General features: G+C 45.2%; 1 protein-coding gene across 1 annotated transcript in view; it reads left to right on the plus strand.

Annotated features, from left to right (window-relative positions):
- hydin (HYDIN axonemal central pair apparatus protein) overlaps positions 1–23,425 on the plus strand; it is a 1,234,740-nt gene that overhangs the window by 1,121,464 nt on the left and 89,851 nt on the right. Inside the window, exons 73-77 of the mRNA XM_068049816.1 lie at positions 1,303–1,468; positions 2,770–2,917; positions 5,910–6,117; positions 10,945–11,166; positions 13,305–13,474. Coding sequence (XP_067905917.1) covers positions 1,303–1,468; positions 2,770–2,917; positions 5,910–6,117; positions 10,945–11,166; positions 13,305–13,474 — 914 coding nt within the window. The remainder of the gene's footprint in view (positions 1–1,302; positions 1,469–2,769; positions 2,918–5,909; positions 6,118–10,944; positions 11,167–13,304; positions 13,475–23,425) is intronic.

Below are 23,425 nucleotides of genomic sequence, written 5' to 3' on the forward strand. Positions count from 1 at the left end.
CTTTTTGATTTCACCCCTCCACTTTCCTATAATCCCTTCGGCTTTCTGTAGTGTTGAGTTCTCAGTGTTGGACGTAAGCTTTCCTTTTCTGCCTTATCTTACCCTGTAAGGGCCTTGACATCCATGGAGCTCTAGATTTGGCCATCCCACCTTTTTTCTTTGCAGGAGCATGTTTACTCTGAACCCCTTGAATCTCCCCTTTGAATGCCTCCCACAGCTCTGAGGCTGATTTGCCTTCCAGTAGCTGTTTCCAGTCCACTTTTACTACATCACTCCTCAGCTTAGTAAAATTGGCCTTACCCCAGTTGAGAACTCTAACTCCTGTTCAACCTTGTCCTTTCCATAATTATGTTAAAACCGACAGAATTATGATCACTACCACATATACTACCAGAATATACCAAGCTGGGGTAAAATTCAGGACGCCACACCCGATTTCATTCCAGGGTCACATCTGGAAAACAATCACTGAGGTGAACATTTGGAGGACTGCTCCAGCAAAGGTACCTTCAAGAGCAGAGGTCAATAACTGACGATCAGAAGCAGGAAGCCAGTCCATGAGAACTGATGCCAATTGTCATGCCCTTGCTGCCACTCTGACTGAGATTAGCTAATGCAGACTGAACCAGGCACCTACCCTACCTATGTGGTTTAATTCCACACTATACCATGCACTTACTAAATGAGCCACCAAGGGGAGCTCAAATACTATATTTTTATTAGTGAAACCCATTGTACAGACTTAGCACTGATGTAAGTTACCACTAGTCATTGTATTAACCTAATTGTGCTACTGCAGACTTGCTGTTTAGCAAACATAGATCATAAATTGGCCCAATATCAGCCTATATCATAGCCAAGGTCAAGTTAATTAAAACTCATGAAATGCCTAATTGTGATAATTTCTAACTAGACTCATTTGTAAAGTGGCACTTTTATCTGTAACATAATATTAAAATCTCTGGATGCAATCTACAACAATGTCAGGGAACTGTGTAAGTCAATTTATTTTTGGCCATTCTGAGTGGGAGAAATGTGCTGTGCCATAGGAATGAGAATCAGCCACAGTAATTAAGTGGAGAGAATGGTGGTTCATACCAGCAAAGAAATGCCTTGCCTGCCTTTCGATCCTGTTAAAAGCATGTTCCACATCTTTTTTTCTTCCACTTTTATCTTCTAAGCTTGAAGAATTATGTTTTTGAAGTAGTGCAGTTGTTGGTATTAGAATAAATTTTAGCAGTGACGATATCAGCTCCGTCAAATCATTGTGAATCTCGTAATAACACTTGTCCCCTTCCTCAGGTTAGCTTTGAGTTTGTGCCTCAGCAGCTGGACATCACTGAATCATTCTGGAGCTTTATAATTCCAGAACAAAGTATCACTGTGCCATTCCTGTTATGTGGCAATACAAGCGAACCAGCAGTCTCCCTGGACCACTCTCACATCAACTACAACTTTGTGCTGTTAGGTATGTGTTTGAAGTTTTTGACTTACTGGTACATTTGGCATTGCAGCCTCTGTTAGTGTTCCTCTACTGAAGCATTTTCTTTTAACTAGTGCCCCTCGTAGCCTGGATTGTTTGAGCTGAGTCATTAATCTGGGGATGAAGAGAGAGGCAGGAAGAGTCGCCCCGGATATGGGAATGGGATTCAAGTCCTGGATGAACTTGAACTTTATCAGGGGTTAGTTTTAGGGGAGAAGAGGAGTCTGGAACAAAAGCAGGAAACTGCTCCTGAGTGGAGGCCTGGGAGGTCTCGCAGTGAGCGGGGAACTGGGTTATGTGACTCCCCCGACTTCCAGCATGTGGCTCAGTGGCATGGCTGCTGGTTCAGGAGCAGTTCTACAGCCTGTCCTCTTAACCAGGGGCTGGTACATGGGATGGGGCAATCAAAAAAAAAAGGAAGGCGAGAAAAATGAACAAATAGATGAGTTTGTAAACATCAACATCAGTGCCAAAAAGTTAAACATTTATTCCAGTGGCAACACTGATAAATCCAAAATAGATGTGAAATGGTGGAAGTATTTAATACACATACATATTGGGCTGGATTTTACGTCGGGCAGACGGGAGCTGGCTGCCAATGTAAAATTCGGTGGCGAACACGCTTCCGCCCAGCCTGGAGATCGATCCCGTATTTTACGGGTCCCCGTGCTTTAACTGTTCCGAGGCGGGATTTCCACCCACTTGAGGGAGGAAGTCCCGCCTCATTGAGCTTCCGGCCAATCATCGGGCCGGCAACTTTTTAGCCCCAGCAGCACCACCGGGAGCAGTGGCTGAGGACGTGGAGCCACGACTGCAGGTAAGTTTGGGTTGCCTCGCCAGGGGTAATCATTCGTGCCCCAGCGAGGCAAGGGTGGTCGTTTGAGGGGAATGGGGGGGGCGTCTTGAGTCCTGGGGGTGATTGATGAAGCGGCCCCTCCCCCAGGGCACAGAGAGGCCGACAGCTTTCACCGGGCGGCCGTTCCCGGCTCTCTTGTCACGGGTAAAATCCCTATGGAGGCGGACAAAGGCCCTTAAGTGGCCGTTAATTGGCAACTTGAGGGCCTTGATTGGCCTGGGGCAGCCAGCCTGTTTTCCGACCGCCGCCCGCCCTACGTAAATGGAGTGGCCATTATGTTACTTCACTGAAGAAAAAACATCTTACAAACAGAATCTGTGTCCTTCACAAAACAGCTAGAATGTCATGGCTCTCCTTTGGGTAACAAAAGACGTCACGTCAACTGGCCCCTGGCTGGCAGCACCAACTCTGTTTCTTGTGTTACCCACAGGCCACAAAGTACACATGACTGTCAACATGATTAATAATGAGCCGAGTCCATTCAGTTTCCGTTTCAGAGAGGATACGCTGTGCTCGGAGGGGTACATTTGCAAACTCGTTGTGGATCCAATGGAGGGCATTGTTCTCCCTCACAGCAGGTATGATAATCCGCCAGAATTCATGGCCCTAATACATTTCAATGAGCCTCATTGCACCACTGTTAATGCTATCAACCATGGAACTCATTAGCTGTGCCCATGAAGAGCTGGGTTTATCTGTGGCTAAGGTACAAATACTCAAATTTATTGGCCTTTGTAGGATCGTATCTTGTTCTTTGAGATGATGCTAAGTTTTGTTTTTTTCAGCCTTGAAGCCCAGATCAGGATAATTCTTTGTCAATTTTCCATGAATAACACTGAGCCTGTGCTCCCAGTGAACCCTTGTTCTCCCACCCTCCCCCATTCATATTACTGACCCTCCAATTCCAACAGCGCATGCCTTGAGGCCTAGAATCTTTCATAGCTAGTTGTCACCCATGGCTCAATGATGGCACTGCAGCCTCTGAGTCACAAGGTTGCAGGTTCATATCCACTCCACAGACTTGAGCACATAATCCAGGGTGACACCTCTGTGCAGTACTGTGGGAGTGCTGGACTGTTGGAGATACTAGAATAGAACCTGTAGCACTATTTCAGAGAAGAGCATGGATGTTCTTCCTGGTGTCCTGGCCAATAATTATTCCTCAACCAATATCTAAATTACACAGTCATTTATCTCATTGTTGTTTGTGGGAATTTGTTTTGTCATGCAGGCCCCCATCTGCCAAGAATGCGGCACACATTATTTTGCCACATGAACATTAAAACTTAAAATTGCTGCTGGGCAGAACAGAGGGCTATTACAAGGAATTGCCTGGCCCCTCTCTGGAAAGAACTTTTTGGCATCCTGGCAGACAGTTTTGGAACAAGGGACCCAGACCCTGCTTCTCCAATAGACAGAAGACCTGGTCAGGCCAGTTTAGTCACATGACGAACTGGCTGTTTGAATTTGAACTTGCCACAGAGTGTTTGAAAGTGAGAAAGCTCTTTGCTCCTGGACTGAAAAGATCTCTCTCCTGTCTGCTCCCATCTGTTTCTCACGGAACTGAAGACGCACTGAAGACACATGAACCCCAAGAGTCTCCTACAGTGAACAAGGTTTAAGAAGAATACTGGGCCCCAATGAAAAGCAAGACTACCTATAGTCAAGGTCCACAGCGAGCTCGAAACACAGTAAAAAAACTCCTCTTCAGAGATTGCCTCAAACTTTTTTAGTTTATTTTTCTTCTGCCCTTTTCTGTCCTTATTTGCATGTGCTTATTGCGTATGCATGCTAGGGTGGGGTGTGGCATGTATCCGTAGGTGTTTACCGTCTTAGAGTTTAAGTTTAGGTTTAATAAATTTCACTTTTCTTCCTGAAACCTAAGAAAGCCTGTTTATGTTAATTTCTTTGCCTTATAATTGGAAAGTGGTGGGCAAGGATTCACCACGGGCGAGCTCAAAACACAGTGGGGTGGATTTTACGTTGGGCGGATGGGAGCTGGCCACCGACGTAAAAATCGGTGGCAAACCCGCTTGCGCCCGGTGCGGGGATCTGTCCCACATTTTACAAGTCCCCAGGCTTTAACTGTTCCGAGGCGGGACATCCACCCGCTTGAAGGAGGAAGTCCCGCCTCATTGAGCAGCTGGCCAATCATCAGGTTGGCAGCTCTTAGTCCCAACAGTGCCACCTGGAGCAGTGGTCAGTGCTGGAACTGCAGCCCAGGCAAGGACATGGAGCCAGGACTACAGGTAAGTTAGGGTTGCCTCTTTGGGGTGATTGGTCACGCTCTGGCGAGGCAAGGGTGATCGTGTAGGGGGAGGGGGCGGTCGTCTTGGATCCTGGGAGTGATCGGGGAAGTGGGGGCGGCCCTCAATTGGGCACCCAGTGGCCGTTTGTCAGGGCCCACCCCGGGACGCTGAGAGACCGCCAGCTTTCACTGGGCAGCCTTTCACGTCTCCCGGACACCCGTTTGCCACGGGTAAAATCGCCGTGTAGGTGGGCGAAGGCCCTTAGGTGGCCATTAAGTGGACACTTAAGAGCCTTGATTGGCCTGGGCGGGCAGCCCGTTTCTCGCCTCTCCACCCCACCCCCGGCCCACGTAAAGTGGGATGGAGGCAGGAGCGGGTCGGGAAGACCTCCCGGAGCCTCCCACTCAATTTTACGCCATCCCCCGCAACCATCCAGCTCGCTGGCGTAAAAGTCAGGCCAGTGTGTTTAAAAATTAAGCCCTGTTACAATAAGACCAGGTGAAGACAGTAAAAGACCCCTAGACACCTTTCTCACCTGGTCGTAACAGTTTCCTTTTCCAAGTGACACATTCTCCCAGCTGAACTGTCCCCACCAGTGACACAGCAGAAATTGGAGCTGAGCCACAGCACTAAACTTCCAACTGAGCAACATTTGGCAGCAATTCAATGAAATTTTCACCCTCAGTATTAAGATTTTTTTTTGCAAATACATACAGTTCGAATTATTTACCCTCTCTTCCTGACAATGCCATCTCCGTCTGGGATTCAATTACCTGCAGCCAGCACCCATGCAGCATTAGTTCCCTTTCTTCATGAATGAATGAGTTTAGAGCATAAGTGATGACAGACTAGTGAACCATAGAGAAAGCCAATGCCAAGGATATTCCTAACCCCCACGCCCATGAGAGGATTTTAAAACAAACAGCAATTGGAAGCCAGGCCAGGAGTTTCCTCAGAGCAAAACCAGCACACTTGGAGCGAAGTAACATCAGCGGAGTGGGAACAGATCATTCTGAACTGTGCATGGTCTTTGACCTGACAGTGAACTGTACATGGTCTGTAACCTGATAGACTGAACTGTGCATGAACTGTAACCTGATAATGAACTCTACATGGTCTACAGCCTGACAGATTGAACTGTACACGGTCTGTAGCCTGACAGTCAACTATACATAAACTAGAACCTGATAGTGAATTCCACATGGTCTACAGCCTAACCGATTGACCGGTGCATGATTTATAGCCTGACAGACTGAACTGAATGTGGTCTGTGGAAGTGCATAATGTCCAACCATCTGATGTTTGTCTGTTTCACTCACAGTATGCCCATTGTCTTCTCCTGTACTGCAAAGGCTGAGGGAAATGTGAACTGCAATATTGTGTGTGATGTGAAGACCAAGACTGAACCTTTGACCTTAAATGTCAAGATGCACGGATACTGCATGAAAGCTGCAGTGACCTGTGAAGCTAGCAATGGAACAGTGACTGAACTCAGTCATCAGAGTATCAATGAGATCTGCTTCAGAGAGGTTTGTACTGAATGACAACCAGAGAATAAGTAATTGTGTGACCTGACGTCCTGATCGAGCACCTCTTTAATACCTGACACAAGGTAACATTCTCCCCACCACCTCGTTCCCCCTTCTATGGCACCTTCCCCTGCAATCACAGGAGGTGTAATACCTGCTCATTTACCTCCTCTCTTCTCACTATCCAAGGCCCCAAACACTCCTTTCAGGTGAAGCAGTGATTTACTTGTACTTCTTTCAAGTTGGTATACTGTATTCGCTACTCACAATGTGGTCTCCTCTACACTGGGGAGTCCAAACACAGATTGGGTGACCGTTTTGCAGAACACCTCCGCTCAATCCGTAAGCATGACCCCGAGCTTCTGGTTGCTGGCCATTTCAACACCCTCCCCTGCTCTCATGCTGACATCTCTGTCTTGGGATCGCTGCAGTGTTTCAGCGAACATCAACACAAGCTCGAGGAACAGCGTCTCATTTACCGATTAGGCATGCTACAGCCTGAATTCAATAATTTCAGAGCATGACGGGCCCCCCTTTTTATGTTCAGTTATTTTTTTTTATTTGGTTATTTTATTTAAGTTTTTTTTAGTTTGGTTAGTTTGTTTCTACAGTGCCTACCCACTGTTTGTTTTTTTTAAAAAATGTTAATGTTTGTGCTTGGAATGCTTTGTGCTTTACAGTCTATTCACACCCTCTCTGTACTAACGCTTTATCTTTCAGCACACGACTAACATACCGTTTGCCTTTATTCCATGACCCTCTGGTCAGTTATTCTCTGTGACCTTGTCTTTTCAACACCTCTTTTGTTATCTCTTGCCCCCCCTGCTTTTATTTTGACTATTTGCCAGTTCTGAAGATGGGTCACTGACCTGAAACGTTAACGCTGCTTCTCTCTCCACTGATGCTGCCAGACCTGCTCAGTATTTCCAGCATTTCTTGTTTATATTTCAGATTTCCAGCATCTGCAGAACTTTGCTTTTATTATTTAACAATTTCCTGGGACAGCTACCATCTGTGTCACCAACAGCATCACTCTTTTCTCTCTCTAAGACTTTCTTCTTGGTATCTTTCTCTCTCTGTTTTATTGATACTATGGTAACACGCCTCTATACTTTCTTCTATAAATTAAATTTCTCCTGCGCTTCACCTCAGGCACCTGATGGTGGTTACCCCACTGCTTTGAAGACTCACTGCACCATCGCTGACTCAATTTATTGCTTCCCAGGATATATGATTGTGGAACTCCTCACCTCCTTCAGTCTTTCCTTCTTCCTCCCGTACTATGGGCTTTTAAAATCCAAGCTGAGTATCACAATGTCCTGATTCTCTTGTCTTCTCTCACATGGTGGTATGCTGCACTGTGTACCTTGGCCCCTCATCTTTCTCATACTACTTTTGGTACAGTATTCACTGCTTACTGGAGGGCCATAATGTTGGCCTTTGGCTACTGATCTTTCAGAGAAGATAGTTTTTTAAATCCAAAGTTGCCATTGGAAAGATGGTGGTGGATCTTCACACAGCTGTAGTCCATGTGGTCAAGGCACTGAAACAATGCTGTTAGGTGGGAAGTTCCAGGATTTTGACTCAGAGGGGAACTTGGAGTAGATGGTATTCCCATGCACCTGCTGCCCTTGGCCTTTCAGGTGGTAAAGGACACAGGTTTGGAAGGTGCTGCTGAATAAGTGTTGAATAGTTCACACTGCAGACATAGTAGGCTGGTAGTGGAGGGATTGCATGGTTAAAACAGTGGATAGGCCATTGAACAAGTGGACTACATTGTGCTGGATTGTGTCAAGTTTCTTGAGTGACTGGAATTGTTTACTTAAAACTAGAACACAGAATGAAGTAATAATTTGTGTGTGTGTATAACCTTTTGTTAATATTATGAGCAATCTCTATGCCAGTATTATTGATATACTTTATTCCAAAAGAATAAGCATCTCACTGCCATATTTTTCAAGAAAGGAATTGTGAGAATCATGACCTCGTCATGGTGAAGGGTGTCTGCTGCTGGGAATGGTGGGGCGTGTCTGCTGCTGGGAATGGTGGGGAATGTCTGCTGCTGGGAATAGTGAGGGGTGTCTGCTGCTCGAAATGGTGGGGAATGTCTGTTGCTGGGAATGGTGGGGAATGCCTGCTGCTGGCAATGATGAGGGGGGGGTGGTTGGGGTCTGTTGCTGAGAATGTTGAGGTATGTCTGCTGCTGGGAATGGTGGGTAATGTCTGCTGCTGGGAATGGTGGGGAATGCCTGCTGCTGACAATGGTGAGGCATGTCTGTTGCTCGGAATGGTGGGGAATGTCTGTTGCTGGGAATGGTGGGAAATGTCTGCTGCTGGGGATGGTGAGGGGTGTCTGCTGCTGGGAATGGTAGGGAATGTCTGTTGACAGGAATAGTGAGGGGTGTCTGCTGCTCGGAATGGCGGGGAATGTCTGTTGCTGGGAATGGTGGGAAATGTCTGCTGCTGGGGATGGTGCGGAATGTCTGTTGCTGGGAATGGTGAGGGGTGTCAGCTGCAGGGAATGGTGAGGGGTGTCTGCTGCTGGGAATGGTGAGGCATGTCTACTGCTGGGAATGGTGAGGCATGTCTGTTGCTGGGAATGATGGGGAATTTCTGCTGCTGGGAATGTCTGTTGCTGGGAATGGTGAGGAATGTCTACTGCTGGGAATGGTGAGGCATGTCTGTTTCTGGGAATGATGGGGAATTTCTGCTTCTGGGAATGTCTGTTGCTGGGAATGGTGAGGAATGTCTACTGCTGGGAATGGTGAGGCATGTCTGTTTCTGGGAATGATGGGGAATTTCTGCTTCTGGAAATGTCTGCCTCTGGGAATGGTGGGGAATGTCTGCTGCTGGGAATGGTGAGGGGTGCCTGTTGGGAATGGTGAGGGAGTCTGCTGCTGGGAATAGTGGGGAATATCTGCTGCTTGCAGTGGTGGGGAATGTCTGCTGCTGGGAATGGTGAGGCATGTCTGTTGCTGGGAATGGTGGGGAAGTTCTGCTGCTGGGAATGATAGGGCATGTCTGCTGCTGGGATTGGTGAGGGGTGTCTGCTGCAGGGAATGGTGAGGGGTGTCTGCTGCTGGGAATGGTGAGGCATGTCTACTGCTGGGAATGGTGAGGCATGTCTGTTGCTGGGAATGATGGGGAATTTCTGCTGCTGGGAATGTCTGTTGCTGGGAATGGTGAGGAATGTCTACTGCTGGGAATGGTGAGGCATGTCTGTTTCTGGGAATGATGGGGAATTTCTGCTTCTGGGAATGTCTGTTGCTGGGAATGGTGAGGAATGTCTACTGCTGGGAATGGTGAGGCATGTCTGTTTCTGGGAATGATGGGGAATTTCTGCTTCTGGAAATGTCTGCCTCTGGGAATGGTGGGGAATGTCTGCTGCTGGGAATGGTGAGGGGTGCCTGTTGGGAATGGTGAGGGAGTCTGCTGCTGGGAATAGTGGGGAATATCTGCTGCTTGCAGTGGTGGGGAATGTCTGCTGCTGGGAATGGTGAGGCATGTCTGTTGCTGGGAATGGTGGGGAAGTTCTGCTGCTGGGAATGATAGGGCATGTCTGCTGCTGGGATTGGTGAGGGGTGTCTGCTGCTGGGAATGGTGAGGGGTGTCTGTTGCTGGGAATGGTGAGGGATATCATTTCCTGGGAATCAGCCCACTCTGAGGATCGCACCACCTCTTGCCCCAGTGTGACTTTGTCCCATTGCCACACCAGCCATTCCATGGTCTCACTGACAGAGGTCACCTCTAAGGGCTTTCATAACCTCTCCAGGACACTGGTTAGCGTGTCCAAATAAGATCCCTCTGTGTTTCATGGGCATAGTTGATAACACTTGAATCTTAAACTGGCTAATGGCTGGGTTACAATACCACACAAAGGAATTTAACAGAAACCACATAGCCAGTGCCAGAGTAACCTACCTTGTGCCAATCAGTGTAAACATAGAGGAAGTCTTGAGCTGTGAATATATTTCTCTATGTACCTACCAACTGAATGGAATTCCCCAGAATTATTCACATGTGATCCTTGCACACAGAGAAATATTGGAAAAGGAGGAGGCCATTAAACCGCCCAAGTCTGTTCCACTACTCAATTAGATCTTGGCTGATCTTTATGTCAGCTCCACCTACCAGCCTTGATACTGTAATCCTTAATCCCCTTGCCTCACAAAATCTGTCAAGCTCAGTTTTGAAATTTTCAATTGACCTCCAGCCTCAACAGCTTTTTGGAAGAGAAAGTTCCAGATTTCCACTACGCTTTGTGTGAAGCAGTGATCCCAGGCATCACCTCTGATTGGCCCAGCTCTAAATTTAGAGTTGCCAGCTTCTTCTGGACACCTCCACCTGAGGAAATAGTTTCTCTCTCAATCAACTGGGTCTGCGGCAGGTAGTGAGGGAGCCAACAAGAGGAAAAAACCTACTTGATGCCGTCCTGACCAATCTACCTATCACAGATGTGTCTGTCCATGACAGTATTGGTAAGAATGATCATCTCACAGTCCTTGTGGAGACAAAGTTCTGACTTCACACTGATGACACACTCCATCGTGTTGTGTGGCACTACCAGCATTCTAAATGGGATAGATTTAGAACAGATCTAACAGCTCAAAACTGGGCATTCATGAGGTGCTGTGGGCCAACACCTGCAGCAGAATTGTATTCAACCACAATCAGTAACCTCATGGCCTGGCATATCCCTCACTCTACCAATAGTGTCAAGTTGGATCACTCCAGCTGACGACAGGTTACACTTCTGACTGTGGAAGTGGCAGGTTATTAGACTGGATGGGAGGCCTGATTTTTACACTGTTATCAATCTGCTTACAGGTGGAACTGAATGATGATATTAGCTACTATTTCACCATCTCAAACAATGGAAAATATAACTTCAACTTTGACTGGGAGCTTTCAGGTCCCCCACGCATTCTGAAGTGTTTGACACTTATCTGTGAGCAGAATAGCATCGAAACAGGGAGCAGTGTCCCAGCAACGATTAAGTTCCACCCAGATCACAAGCTTGAATTAAAGAATGTGGAGCTGAGGCTGAAGGTAAACTTCAAAATTCCCACTCCTACCGCTGAACCATTCATATTGACCCTCATCTGATAAATGTTCTCTGGACTGGAGTGGAAACAGCTACCTGAATGTAAATCCATGTCAGAACAGTGGGAGGTATTCAAGGAGGTATTGAGGGGGTTTAGAACAAATATTTCCAGAAAGAAAAATGGTGGGATTCTCAAGTCTAGACACCCTGCCCCCACCCACCACCACCCTGGGTGTCAAAGAGCATAGAGAGTAGGATAAGGCAAAAAAAAGAAAGCTTATGTCAGATATCAAGAGCTCAATAATGCAGGAAGCCTTGAGGGGTATAGAAAGTGCAAGGTAAATTAAAGAAATTAAAAAGAAAATTAGGAAAGCAAAGAGAGGGCATGTAAAAATATTGGCAAGTAAAATAAATGAAAATCCAAAGATGTTTTATAAATACAGAAAGAGCAAGAGGGTAACTAAGGAAACAATAGGGCTGGTTTGAATAAAAAAGACAACTTGTGTGTGAAGGCAGAAGATGTGGGCATGGGGAATGAAGCAAACATTATAGTTAGGGAGGAGGAGTATAAAATATTGAATGGTATAAGCATTGTAAGAGAGGAAATATTAATGGGTTTAGCATCTATGAAAGTGCATACATCACCAGGCCCAGATGAAATGTATCCCAGGCTACTAAGAGAAGCAAGGGAGGAAATAGCGAAGACTCTATCATTTCCCAATCCTCTCTGGCTACAGACATGGTGCTGTAGGGCTGGAAGATTGCTAACGTTGTACCGTTGTTTAAAAAGGGAGGAAGGGATAGACCGAGTAGTTACAGACCCATCAGGCTAACCTCAGTTGTGTGCAAATTACTGGAAAAATTTTTGATGGATAGTATAAATCATCATTTAGAAAGACACAGATTAATCAAGTTCAGTCATTATAGATTTGTTAAGGGAAGGTTGTGTCTGACGAAATTGACTGAATTTTTTTGAGGTGGTGACAAGGAGGGTTGATAAGGGTAGCACATTTGATGCAGTCTGCATGGGTCTTAGCAAGTCTTTTGACAAGGTCCCTCATGGCAGACTGGTCAGAAAATGTAAGAGCTCATGGTATTGAAGGGCATGTGGCAAGTTGGATCCAAAATTGACTCAGAGGCAGAAAGCAAAGGGTAATAGTTTGGTGGGTATACTTGTGACTGGAAGGCTGTTTCTAGTGAGGTTCTACAGGGCTCAATACTAGGTCCCTTGCTTTTTGTGGTTTAGACTTAAATGTAAGGGACATGATTAAGAAGCTTGCAGATGATACAAAAATTGGTCGTGTAGTTGATAATAAGGAAGGAAACCATAGACTGCAGGAAGATATCAATGGACTGGACAGGTAGGCAGAAAAGTGGCAAATAGAATTCATCTGGAGAAGTGGGCCTGCGCAGTGGTTAGCACTGCAGCCTCACAGCTCCAGGGACTCGGGTTCAATTCTGGGTACTGCCTGTGCGGAGTTTGCAAGTTCTCGCTGTGACCGTGTAGGTTTTCGCCGGGTGCACCGGTTTCCTCCCACAGCCAAAGACTTGCAGGTGATAGGTAAATTGGCCATTGTAAATTCCCCCTAGTGTAGGTAGGTGCTAGTGAATATGGGATTACTGTAGGGTTAGTATAAATGGGTGGTTGTTGGTCGGCACAGACTCAGTGGGCCGAAGGGCCTGTTTCAGTGCTGTATCTCTAAATAAAATAAATAAGTGTAAGGTCATGTATTTGGGGATAGGAAACAGCCTTTTTCTCCATCTCCAATATATTTACTGTTAATTAATTAAAGCGTTCAAAGAAAATTTTAAAAATACAATTTTGTTTAATGCCCCTTGATTTTTCTCCTGGATTGCTTGCAGCAGTGTCCTGGAGATTAATATTCAATTTCTGGTGACTCCTGGAGAGAAACGAGCAAAACATGTAGATGCAGGCATGGAGACCCATCACAGATCCTTGTAGCGTCGATAGCCTCTGCTTGCAGGATCACAACTGCTTACAGAGTCTGAGTCAACTGTAGGTGACCAGGGTGAACTATGCTGCAGAAAATAACCAGCTAACCTGCTACATGTCCAAATTTTCTTCACGTTGATGTAAATCTACCTTGTACACTTTAGTAATGAACCTTGTTCTTGCCCTCAGATACAGAAAGGCCCTGTTTTTGCCTGTGTCCTCACTGGGTACACAGTGACCCCAAGCATCCACTTGTCTTTCACAAGATATGACTTTGGGCCATGTTTCATCTATAATGCTGGCATGACACCTTCCAAAAAGACTCTGATCATCACTAATAAAGAGGAGCATGCAATCAGGTAAGATAGTACTGGTTCTATTCCCTGTTAAGTCGTCTTTGCCACTCGTGTTTCACTTTATTTGTTTTTCAGTGTTTGATCTGCTCTGGGTTGGTTTCTCCACTTGGTCACCAATGAGTTGGGCCTTTGCCATGCCCAGCAGAATGTTCCTTATGTGGATAATTGTTGGAACACAGAATTCTTTTTCACAAAGAATAATCAAGACATCTCTTAAGGGAAAATTGGTTAAATATTTGAAGCAGAAGAAGAGATAGTGCTATATAGCGAGAGGGATTAGTTCTGGGTTGCTGTAGCATTGACCTGACACTGACATGATGGGCCGAATGGATAGTGCTGTAAGCTTCCATTGGTTCTAAAAGGGCAGGCAAGTTGCTCCCAGATTTCTGCTTGTACCATTTTGAATGTTCTTCCCCTTCACTTTCCTCTGACCCATCCCTTCTTCCAATCTCACCTCTTGCCATGTTTTCACTATCCCCTCTGGCCTTCCCCTCTCTGGCCCCGAATGATCAGCAAAAACCTACGCTTCATCCCAGTCAGCCTAGCCTCGGTCGTGGGTAAATTGTTGAAAAACAATTCTGAGACATGGTATAGATCGTCATTTAGAGAGGCACAGATTAATCAAGGAGGCAGCCACCATGGATTTGTTAAAGGAAGGTCAAGTCTAACTAACTTGATTGAATTTTTTGAGAAGGCTATGAAGAGGATCGATGAGGGTAGTACAGATGATGTAGTCTACATGGATTTTAGCAAGTCTTTTGACAAAGTCCTATGCAGCAGACTTATCAGTAAATTAAATACTCATAGGGTCCAAGAGAAAGTGGAAAGTTGGATCCAAAATTGGCCCAGTGGCAGTAGCAAAGTATTATGGTTGACAGGTGTTTTATGACTGGAAGGCTATTCTAGTGGGGCTCTGCAGGGCTCAATACCGGGTCCCTTACTGTTCATAGTATATATCAATGATTTAGACTTCAATGTAGGGCGCATGATTAAGAAGCTTGTAGATGGTTTGAAATTTGGCTGTGTCGTTGATAGGAAGAAAGCTGGATACTGCAGGAAGATATCAATGGACTGGACAGGTGGGCAGAAAAGTGGAAAATGGAATTCAATTCGGTGTGAGTAATGCATTTGTGGAGGAGAACCAAGGAAATGGAATACATAATAAATAGTAGGTTCCTGAGAAATGTAGTGGAGCAGAGAGGCCTTGGAGATTATGTCTACAAATCCCTGAAGGTAGCAGGACAGGTAAATGAGGTGGTCAAGAAGGCATATGGGATATTTTACTTCATAGCTCAAAGCCGAGAATATAAGAGCTGAGAGGTTATGCTGGGACTGTATAAAGCACTAGTTAGCCTGCAGCTAGCGTACAGTCACTGCATTACAGGAAGGATGTGATAACACTAGAGAGTGTATGGAAGAGATATACAAGGATGTTGCCAGTAATGGATAATTTCAGCTATGAGAAAAGATTGGATAGGCTGGGTTTGCTTTCTTTGGAACAAAGAAAGCTGAGGGGAGATTTAACTGAGGTGCATAAAATTATGAGGGGCCTAAATAGAGTGGATAGGAAGGACCTATTTCCATTAGCAGGAAGGTCAATAACCAGGGGACATAGATTTGAAGAAATTGGTGGAAGGATGAGAGGGGAGTTGAGGAGGACATTTTTAATGCTGAGGATGGTGGGGTTCTGGAAATCTCTGCTTGAAAGGCTGGTAGAGGAAGAAAGCCTCATCGCATCTAAAAAATATTTGAATATGCGCTTGAGGTGCTGTAATCTACAGGGCTACAGACCAAAAGTTGAACGTAGGATTAGACTAGATGGCTCTTTCGTGGCTGGCATGAACATGATGGTCCGAATGGCCTCCTTCTCTGTGTAAATCTTTCTATGTTTCATCCCCTCACGCTCCCACCTCGATTTTGGCACAACACTGAGCTCTTCTTCCATTGCCTTCGCCTCTACGCCACTTCTTTGGCCAGAAGTTTTCTACCCACACAACGGACCCTTTCTCTTGTCTTCAGAATTCTCATTCCAGCAAGACCGGTCCCTCGGGCCTCTTACCCTTTCTCGATCTTTTCATTGAGCACTGACAATATGACATCAGGCATCTCAATTTTTCTGCTCCCCTCACTCACCCTAACCTGTCTCCCTCTGAACTTGCTGCACTCCATTCTCTCAGGTCCAACCCAAACATCATCATCAAATCTGCTGACAAGGGTAGTGCTGTTGTTGTTTGGTAAATTGGCCTCTACTCTGCAGGGCCTTAATGTCAACTCTCTGACACCTCCATCTACATTTCCCTGGATCATGACCCCACCACCACACACCAACCATTGTTTCCAAGACTGTCATTGACCTCATCTCCTCTGGTAATCTGCCCTTTATGGCTTCTAACCTGATAGTCCCCAACCCTGCACAGCTGACTACCAGCTCCTTCCCAAGATCCACAAAATTGACTGCCTGGTAGGCCAATTTTTTCAGCCTGTTCTCGCCCTACTGAACTGATTTCTTCCTATCTCAACTCTATTTTTTTGTTCTTTGTTCAGTCTTTTCCCAGCAACATCTGTGACTCTTCTGACGCTCTCCACCTCTTTAACAGTGTCCAGTTTCCTGGCCCTAACCATTTCCTTTTCCTCATGGACATCCAATCTCCCTATACCTCCATCTCCCACCATGATGGTCTCTCCACTTTTTCCTTGAAAGAAGACTCAAACAGTCCCCATCCACCACCACCATCCTCTGCCTGGCTGAAATTGTTCTCACATTGAACAACATTTCCTTTTATTCCATTCACTTCCTCCAAATAAAAGGTGTTGCTTTGGGAGCCTGGATGGGTCTTTGCTATGCTTGCCTTTTCATGGGATGCATGGAACATTCTTTATTCCAGTCCTACTCAGGCCCCCTTCCTCACCTCTTTTGTCTGGTGCATTGATGACTCTATTGGTGCCATTTCCTGCTCTCACCCTGAACTATAAAATTGTAATCAAGTTTGCTTTCAATTTCTGCCCTTCTCTCACCTTCACATGGTCCATCTCCACCTCTTCCTTTCCTTAATATTTCTGTCTCTATTTCTGGGAAAGGGCGATCCACCAATATCTACTATCAGCCTGGAGATTCCCACAACTACCTTGACTTCAGTCACCCCTGTGACCCCCTGCCCCCATCTGCTTCCTGTAAGGATTCTATTTCATTCTCTCAGTTTCTATGTTGTTATGTCACGACCGCTCAAGACAAAGTCCCCAATCAAAATACATGATTCTGATTGCGATGGGCGCAATGCATTGTCAATTCCATCCCGTCATTCCACAGATCGCATAACATATCACTTTAAACTTTCCAAATTAAAGAATACCACAGCCGAACTGAACAATCTATTCATCCCCGAATGGGGCGAAGGTATCGTTAGATCAACAAATTAACTGTTCATTAGAAAAACTAAAAGTTTTAAACACTACTAAGATAAAACAACATTTAAAATAGAAGTAACAAAGTCCTTGCAGATTTACGCTCCTGTCGAAATGGAATCTTCCCAATGTAGAAATGGTCCAAGGTTGCTTGAAGTCTTTGCAGTTGTCCGATGGGGAAAAAAAAGGTTCTTCAATAGTAGGACAGTCAGTTGTCTAGTTCAGCAGTTGAAGTGTTGCTCTTCTTCTCCAGTGATGAACACAGCAATAATTTGCTACCACTTTCAAAAGAATCGATCTGGCTTAACTTTTAGAATTTTGAGAGGGTAAAATAGTCTAAATTTACTTCCTTCAGTTTAAATTAACAGAGATCTCTTTTCAGTTGTGGGTGGGGGAGGTGGGTGGGGGAGTGTAAACTGTCTCTGCAAAAGCCAGTTTTTCAGCTAAATTTAAAAGTCAGTTGCAACATTGTATATCCTGTTCTCGGTCTTTGAATGGCTGTATTTGGGGCAACCAAGATGCACTTTCCTTGCTAACCTCTGAGGCTGGTTTGCTCTCCCTCTCTGTATGGTTGTAGACAGGGCAACCAAGATGCAGCTTCTGAAGCTGGCTATCTTAAAGCAGTACTGATCCTTTGCTGTCTTCAAGACACACTGCATATTTCTCGGAAAAAAAACAACAGGATCATAATCCTGTCTCCATTGCATCTGTTCTGATGATGCAGCCTTCCATACCAGTACTTCCAATACATCTTCCTTTTTCCTCAACAGACGATCCCCCACCACAGAGTTTGACAGGGCCCTTGACTGTGTCTATTCCATTTCCCATATTCTGCTCTCACCCTTCACCTCCCTCCCAGAACCACAATAGAGTTTCCTTTGTCCTCACCTTCCACCCAGCAGCCTCCACATTCAACGGATGATCCTCTGCCATTTCTGTCAACTCCAATGTGACACCACCATCAAACACAGCTCCCCCGCCAAACCTTCAGCATTCTGAAGGAACCATTCCCTCCATGACACTATGGCCCACTCCACATTCACCTCTTCCCCTTCCTATGGCACAGGCAACACCCGTCCTTTTACCTCTTTCCTTCTCCCATCCAGGTCCCCAAACACTCCTTCCAGGTGAAACATTGATTTACTAGTACTTCTTTCAATTTAGTACACTGTATTCGCTACCCCCTACGCAGTCTCCTCTACACTGGGTTGATCAAATGCAGATTCAGTGACCTCTTTGCAGAACACTTTTGTTCAGTCCGCAAGTGTGACCCCGAGCTTTAGATGCCTATCATTTTAATTCTCCGCTCCATTCTCACTCCAACCTTTCTGACCTCGGCCTATTCCAGTGAAGGCGAAAGTAAGCTCGAAGAACAGCATCTCATTTTTCGATTAGGCACTTTACAGTCTTCCGGAATCAACATTGAGTTCAACAATTTCAGATCGTAACCTCTGCCCCCTGTTTTCTCAGACAGCAGCTGTTGGTAATGATTCTGCTTTGCTCATTTACACCTGCTCTAAACTCATCTTTTGTTTCTTTACTTGTTCCATTACTATCTTATTTTGCCATGCACCATTATCCCTTTTGTTATTTGATCTCCCCTGCCTCTCACCCTATCACAGACATTCCCTTTTGTTCTGCCCTCTGTTCCCCTTTCCCTGCCTTAGTACTTGCATAAAACCGGTTATATCTCTTTCCAGTTCTGACAAAATGTCATTGACCTGAAACATTGTATATTTATTAACTCTGGTTTTGATTAAGTTAAAATCTCACTCAGATTAACTGTTTCTCTCTCTATGGGCGCTGAGTATTTCCAGTATTTTCTGTTTTTGTTGCTGACTTCCAGCATCCGCAGTATTTCATTTTTGTCATTTTGTACCAGGCCTAGCAGTGTTTGGAGCTGACACTAGGGCCCGAGTTTAACCTAATCTTGCAAAACCTTTAAGAAAGGATAGAGAAAGGACTTAAAGTACACATTGATCATGCCACAATCTTCTTACCTTCCTGGAAATCAACAAGTCGTTGATTCCTAATTAGGTGTTTGCTTGTGAAACTTTACTACGCATTATTTCCCTTTTCACATTTACTTTTGTTTCTCAAGCATTAAGACAGCTTTTATTTTAAATTGTAGTCAGTGCTAAACATTTGCCTCTCCTCCCATAATTAGAATTCAGAGCCCAAACTTCCTCTTTTATGGAGACCAATGAATCATGCTGGTGGCCAGGAGGGATTTGAGGCATATGAGTCATTTCTCCTAATTTGTGCCAGTTATAAACTCCTATGGATTTCAGGCCAAATGCATAACACACACACACACACACATTTGTGCACAAACACAAATATGAAACGATGCAAATAAGGGAAGTGCATCATCTAGTGTATTTCTCTCCATTTATGCCCAATAATACTTGGCGCCTCTAATGCTGATGCACAGTGGCAGCAGTGTGTACCATCTACAAGATGCACTGCAGCAATTCGCCAAGACTCCTTTGGCATCATCTTCCAAACCCACAACCTCTATCACCTAGAAGAAGGAGGGCAGCAGATGCATGAGAAACATCACCACCTCCAAATTCCCCTCCAAATCACACATCACCCTGACTTGGAACTATATCTCTGTTCCTCCACTGTTTCTTGATGAAAATGCTGTAACTCCCTGTTAGCACTGTGGGTGTACCTACACCACATGGACTGCAGCGGTTCAAGAAGGCAGCTCACCATCACATTCTCAAGGGCAATTAGGAATAGGCAATAAATGCTCATCTTGCCAGCGACGATTACATTCCCTGAACAAATATTAAAAAACCTTATACAAAAGAAAAATACTGCAGAAACTGGAAATCTAAATTAAAATAAAATGCACCATCTGTGGAGAGAAAAACTAAATTAATGTTTCTGGTCGATGATCTTTCATCTGAACTGGGAAAAGTTAGAGGTGTAATAGGTTTTAAGCAAGTACGGAATCAGTAAACAAGGGATGTCTGGAAAAAAGAGCAAAAGGGAAGCTCTGTGTTTGAGTGGAAGGCAGGAGAGATGAAATGATAAAAAGGGTGATGGTGCAAGGCAGAAGGGAAAAGGAAGGGACAAGTAAAGAAACAAAAGATGTGTCGAGAGGAGTTGTGAATGGCAGAGTCATGAACAGTTGCCATCTGAAAACAAAAAAAAAAACAAAACAAAGAAAGTTAAACAAAACAAAATGGAGGAAAACCTCACAATCTGAAATTGTTGAACTCAATATTGAGTCTGGAAGGCTGTAAAGTGCCTAATCAAAAGATGAGGCACTGTTCTTCGAGTTTACATTGAACTTCATTAGAACTGACTTCCATAACTACCTTGACTTCACTTCCTCACACCTTTCTTCCTGTAAGGACTCTATTCCATTTTCACAGTTTCCCAATTCAAAAATCTATTAATCTCAGTTTTGAGATTTTCATTTAACCCCCAGCCTCAACGGCTTTTCTGGGAGAGAGTGTTCCAAATTTCCATTACCCCTTGTGCGGGAGAGCAGCTTCCTAACATCATGCCTGAATAGCCTAACTCAAGTTTTAAGGTTATGCCCCCTTGTTCCAGAGGAAATAGTTTCTCTCCATCTATCCTATCAAATTATTCAATCATCTTAAACACCTCAATTATATTACCCCTTAATCTTCTATACTCGAGGGAATACAAGCCTAGTCTCTGCAATGTGTCCTCATAATTTAACTCTTTGAACCCCTGTATCATTCCAGTGAATTTGTGCTGCATCCTCTCCAAGGCCAATATATCCCTCCTGCGGTGAACTAAGCACTCTACTCCAGGTGCAGTCTAACCAGAACTATGTACAATTGTAGCAGTAACTTCCACCCCATTGTATTCCAGTCCTCTTGAGATAAAGACAAACATTCCATTAGCCTCCTTGATTATTCTTTGTACCTAACCAGTAGTTTTTTGTCAATTCTGTACTTGAATCCTGAAATCTCTCTGCTCCTCCACAGTTCCTAGATTCACACCCTTTAGAAAACACTCTGATCTACCTTCCTCATATCCAAAGTGGTTGACCTCACACTTCCCCAAGTTGAACTCAATCTGCCACAGTTTTGCATGCTCACCCAATCTATCAATGTCCTTTCCGCTCCAATCTACAGTACTCAATCCCCCAGCTAACTTAATGTCATCAGCAGACTGAGGGACATCGCTCTCTATTCCTTCATCTAAATTATTGAGAAATATGCTGAGGCCCCAATATAGGTTACTGGGGGACACCACTAGTCACTTCCTTGCCAATTGGAGTACATACCCTTTATTGTTACTTTCCTGTCTCCCACCTCCTACCTAGTTCCCTACTCATGTCAAAAGGTTGCCTCCAATTTGATGTATCCTAATTTTTGCCAGCAATCTTCTTGCTACGGTCATCTCCAGAGTTAAGTAGCCCAAAGACATTCAGGCCAGAGTTTCCCTTTCTGAATGCTCCAGCATGTAGTTTTTTTTTATTTGTTTGTTCGTGGGATGTGGGTGTCCCTGGCTAGGCCAGCATTTATTGCCCATCCCTAATTGCCCTTGAGAAGGTAGTGGTGAGCTTCCTTCTTGAACCGCTGCAGTCCTTGGGGTGGAGGTACACCAACAGTGCTGTTAGGAAGAGTGTTCTAAGATTTTGACCCAGCGATAGTGGAGGAATGACAATATAGTTCCAAGTCAGGATGGTGTGTGGCTTGGAGGGGAACTTGCAGGTGATGGTGTTCCTATGCATCTGCTGCTCTTGTCCTTCTGGGTGGGAGAGGTCGCTGGTTTGGAAAGTGCTGTCTAAGGAGCCTTGGTGAGTTGCTGCAGTGTATCTTGTACATGGTACACACTGCTGCCACTGAGCAACGGTGGTGAAGGGAGTGAATGTAGAAGCTGGATGGGGTGCCAATCAAGTGGGCTGCTTTGTCCTGGATGGTGTCGAGCTTTTTGAGTGTTGTTGTAATTACAGTCATCCAGGCAAGTGGAGAGCATTCCATCACACTCCTGACTTGTGCCTTGTAGATGGTGGACAGGCTTTGGGGAGAGAGGAAGTGAGTTACTCGCCACAGAATTCCCAGCCTCTGACCTGTTCTTGTAGCCACAGCAATTATGGGGCTGGTCCAGTTCAGTTTCTGGTCAATGGTAACCCCCAGGATGTCGATAGTGGGGGATTCAGCGATGGTAATGCCATTGAATGTCAAGGGGAGATGGTTAGATTCTCTCTTGTTTGGGATAGTCATTGCCTGGCACTTGTGTGGCACGAATGTTACTTGCCACTTATCAGGCCAAGCTTGGATGTTTATTCGCACCATCTCCCCCACCCCCCACCCCTGGCATCTCCCCATTAAAAGAAATGGGTGGAAAATCATGGATTGGACAGCTCAGAAGCACAAAATGCCTGCAAATGCAGGCTTGCAAATGAAAAATGGCATCTTAGGCATTGAGGATGTACAAGAAGACGACCATTTCCCCCCAGAATGAGTTAGAGCCTTCTTGAAGGGAGGCAGTATTAATTCAGTGGTTGGAATTTAGAGAGAATCATAGAATGATAAGCACAAAAGGAGGTAATTCTGCCCATCATGCCTGTGCCAGCTCTTTGAAAGAGCTAACCAATTAGTTCCATTCCCCTGCCCTTACCCCATAGGAACATCGGAAATAGGAGCAGCAGTAGGCCATTTGGCCCTTCAAGCCTGCTGCCCTTCAACTAGGTCATGGCTGATCTTTTCCTCAATTAGGGGAGGCGGTGGTGTAGTGGTATTGTCACTAGACTAGTAACCCAGAGACCCAGGGTATTGCTCTGGGGACATGGGTTCGAATCCCACCACAGCCGAAGGTGGAATTTGAGTTCAATTAATAAATCCGGAATTAAAAGCTAGCTTAATGATGGCTATGAAACCATTGTTGATTGTTGTAAAAACCCATCTGATTCACTAATGTCCTTTAGGGAAGGTCTGTGGCAGATGGTGAGGGAAAAACATACTTCACCTCGTCCTCACCAATCTGCCTGCCGCAGATGCATCTGTCCATGACCGTATTGGTAGGAGTGACCTCCGCACAGTCCTTGTGGCGACGAAATCCCACCTTCACATTGAGGATACCCTCCTTCGTGTTGTGTGGCACTATAGCCATGCTAAATGGGATAGATTTTGAACAGATCTAGCAATGCAAAGCTGGGCATCCATGAGGCGCTGTGGGTCATCAGCAGCAGCAGCAGAATTGTACTCAACCACAATCTGTAACCTCATGGCCTGGTATATCCCCCACACTGCCGTTGCCATCAAGCCAGGATTCAATGAAGAGTGCAGGAGGGCATGCCAGGTGCAGCACCAGGCATATCTCAAAATGAGGTGTCAACCTGGTGAAGCTACAACAGAGGACTATTTGCGTGCCAAACTACTTAAGCAGCATGCGATAGACGGAGCTAAGCGATCCCATAACCAACGGATCAGATCTAAGCTCTGCAGTCTTGCCATATCCAGCCGTGAATGGTGGTGGACAATTAAACAACTAACTGGAGGAGGTGGCTCCACAAATATCCCCATCCTCAATGATGGAGGAGCCCAGCACATCAAT

Source organism: Heterodontus francisci, chromosome 17, assembly GCF_036365525.1.
Source record: "Heterodontus francisci isolate sHetFra1 chromosome 17, sHetFra1.hap1, whole genome shotgun sequence".
Classification (NCBI taxonomy): Eukaryota; Metazoa; Chordata; class Chondrichthyes; order Heterodontiformes; family Heterodontidae; genus Heterodontus; species Heterodontus francisci.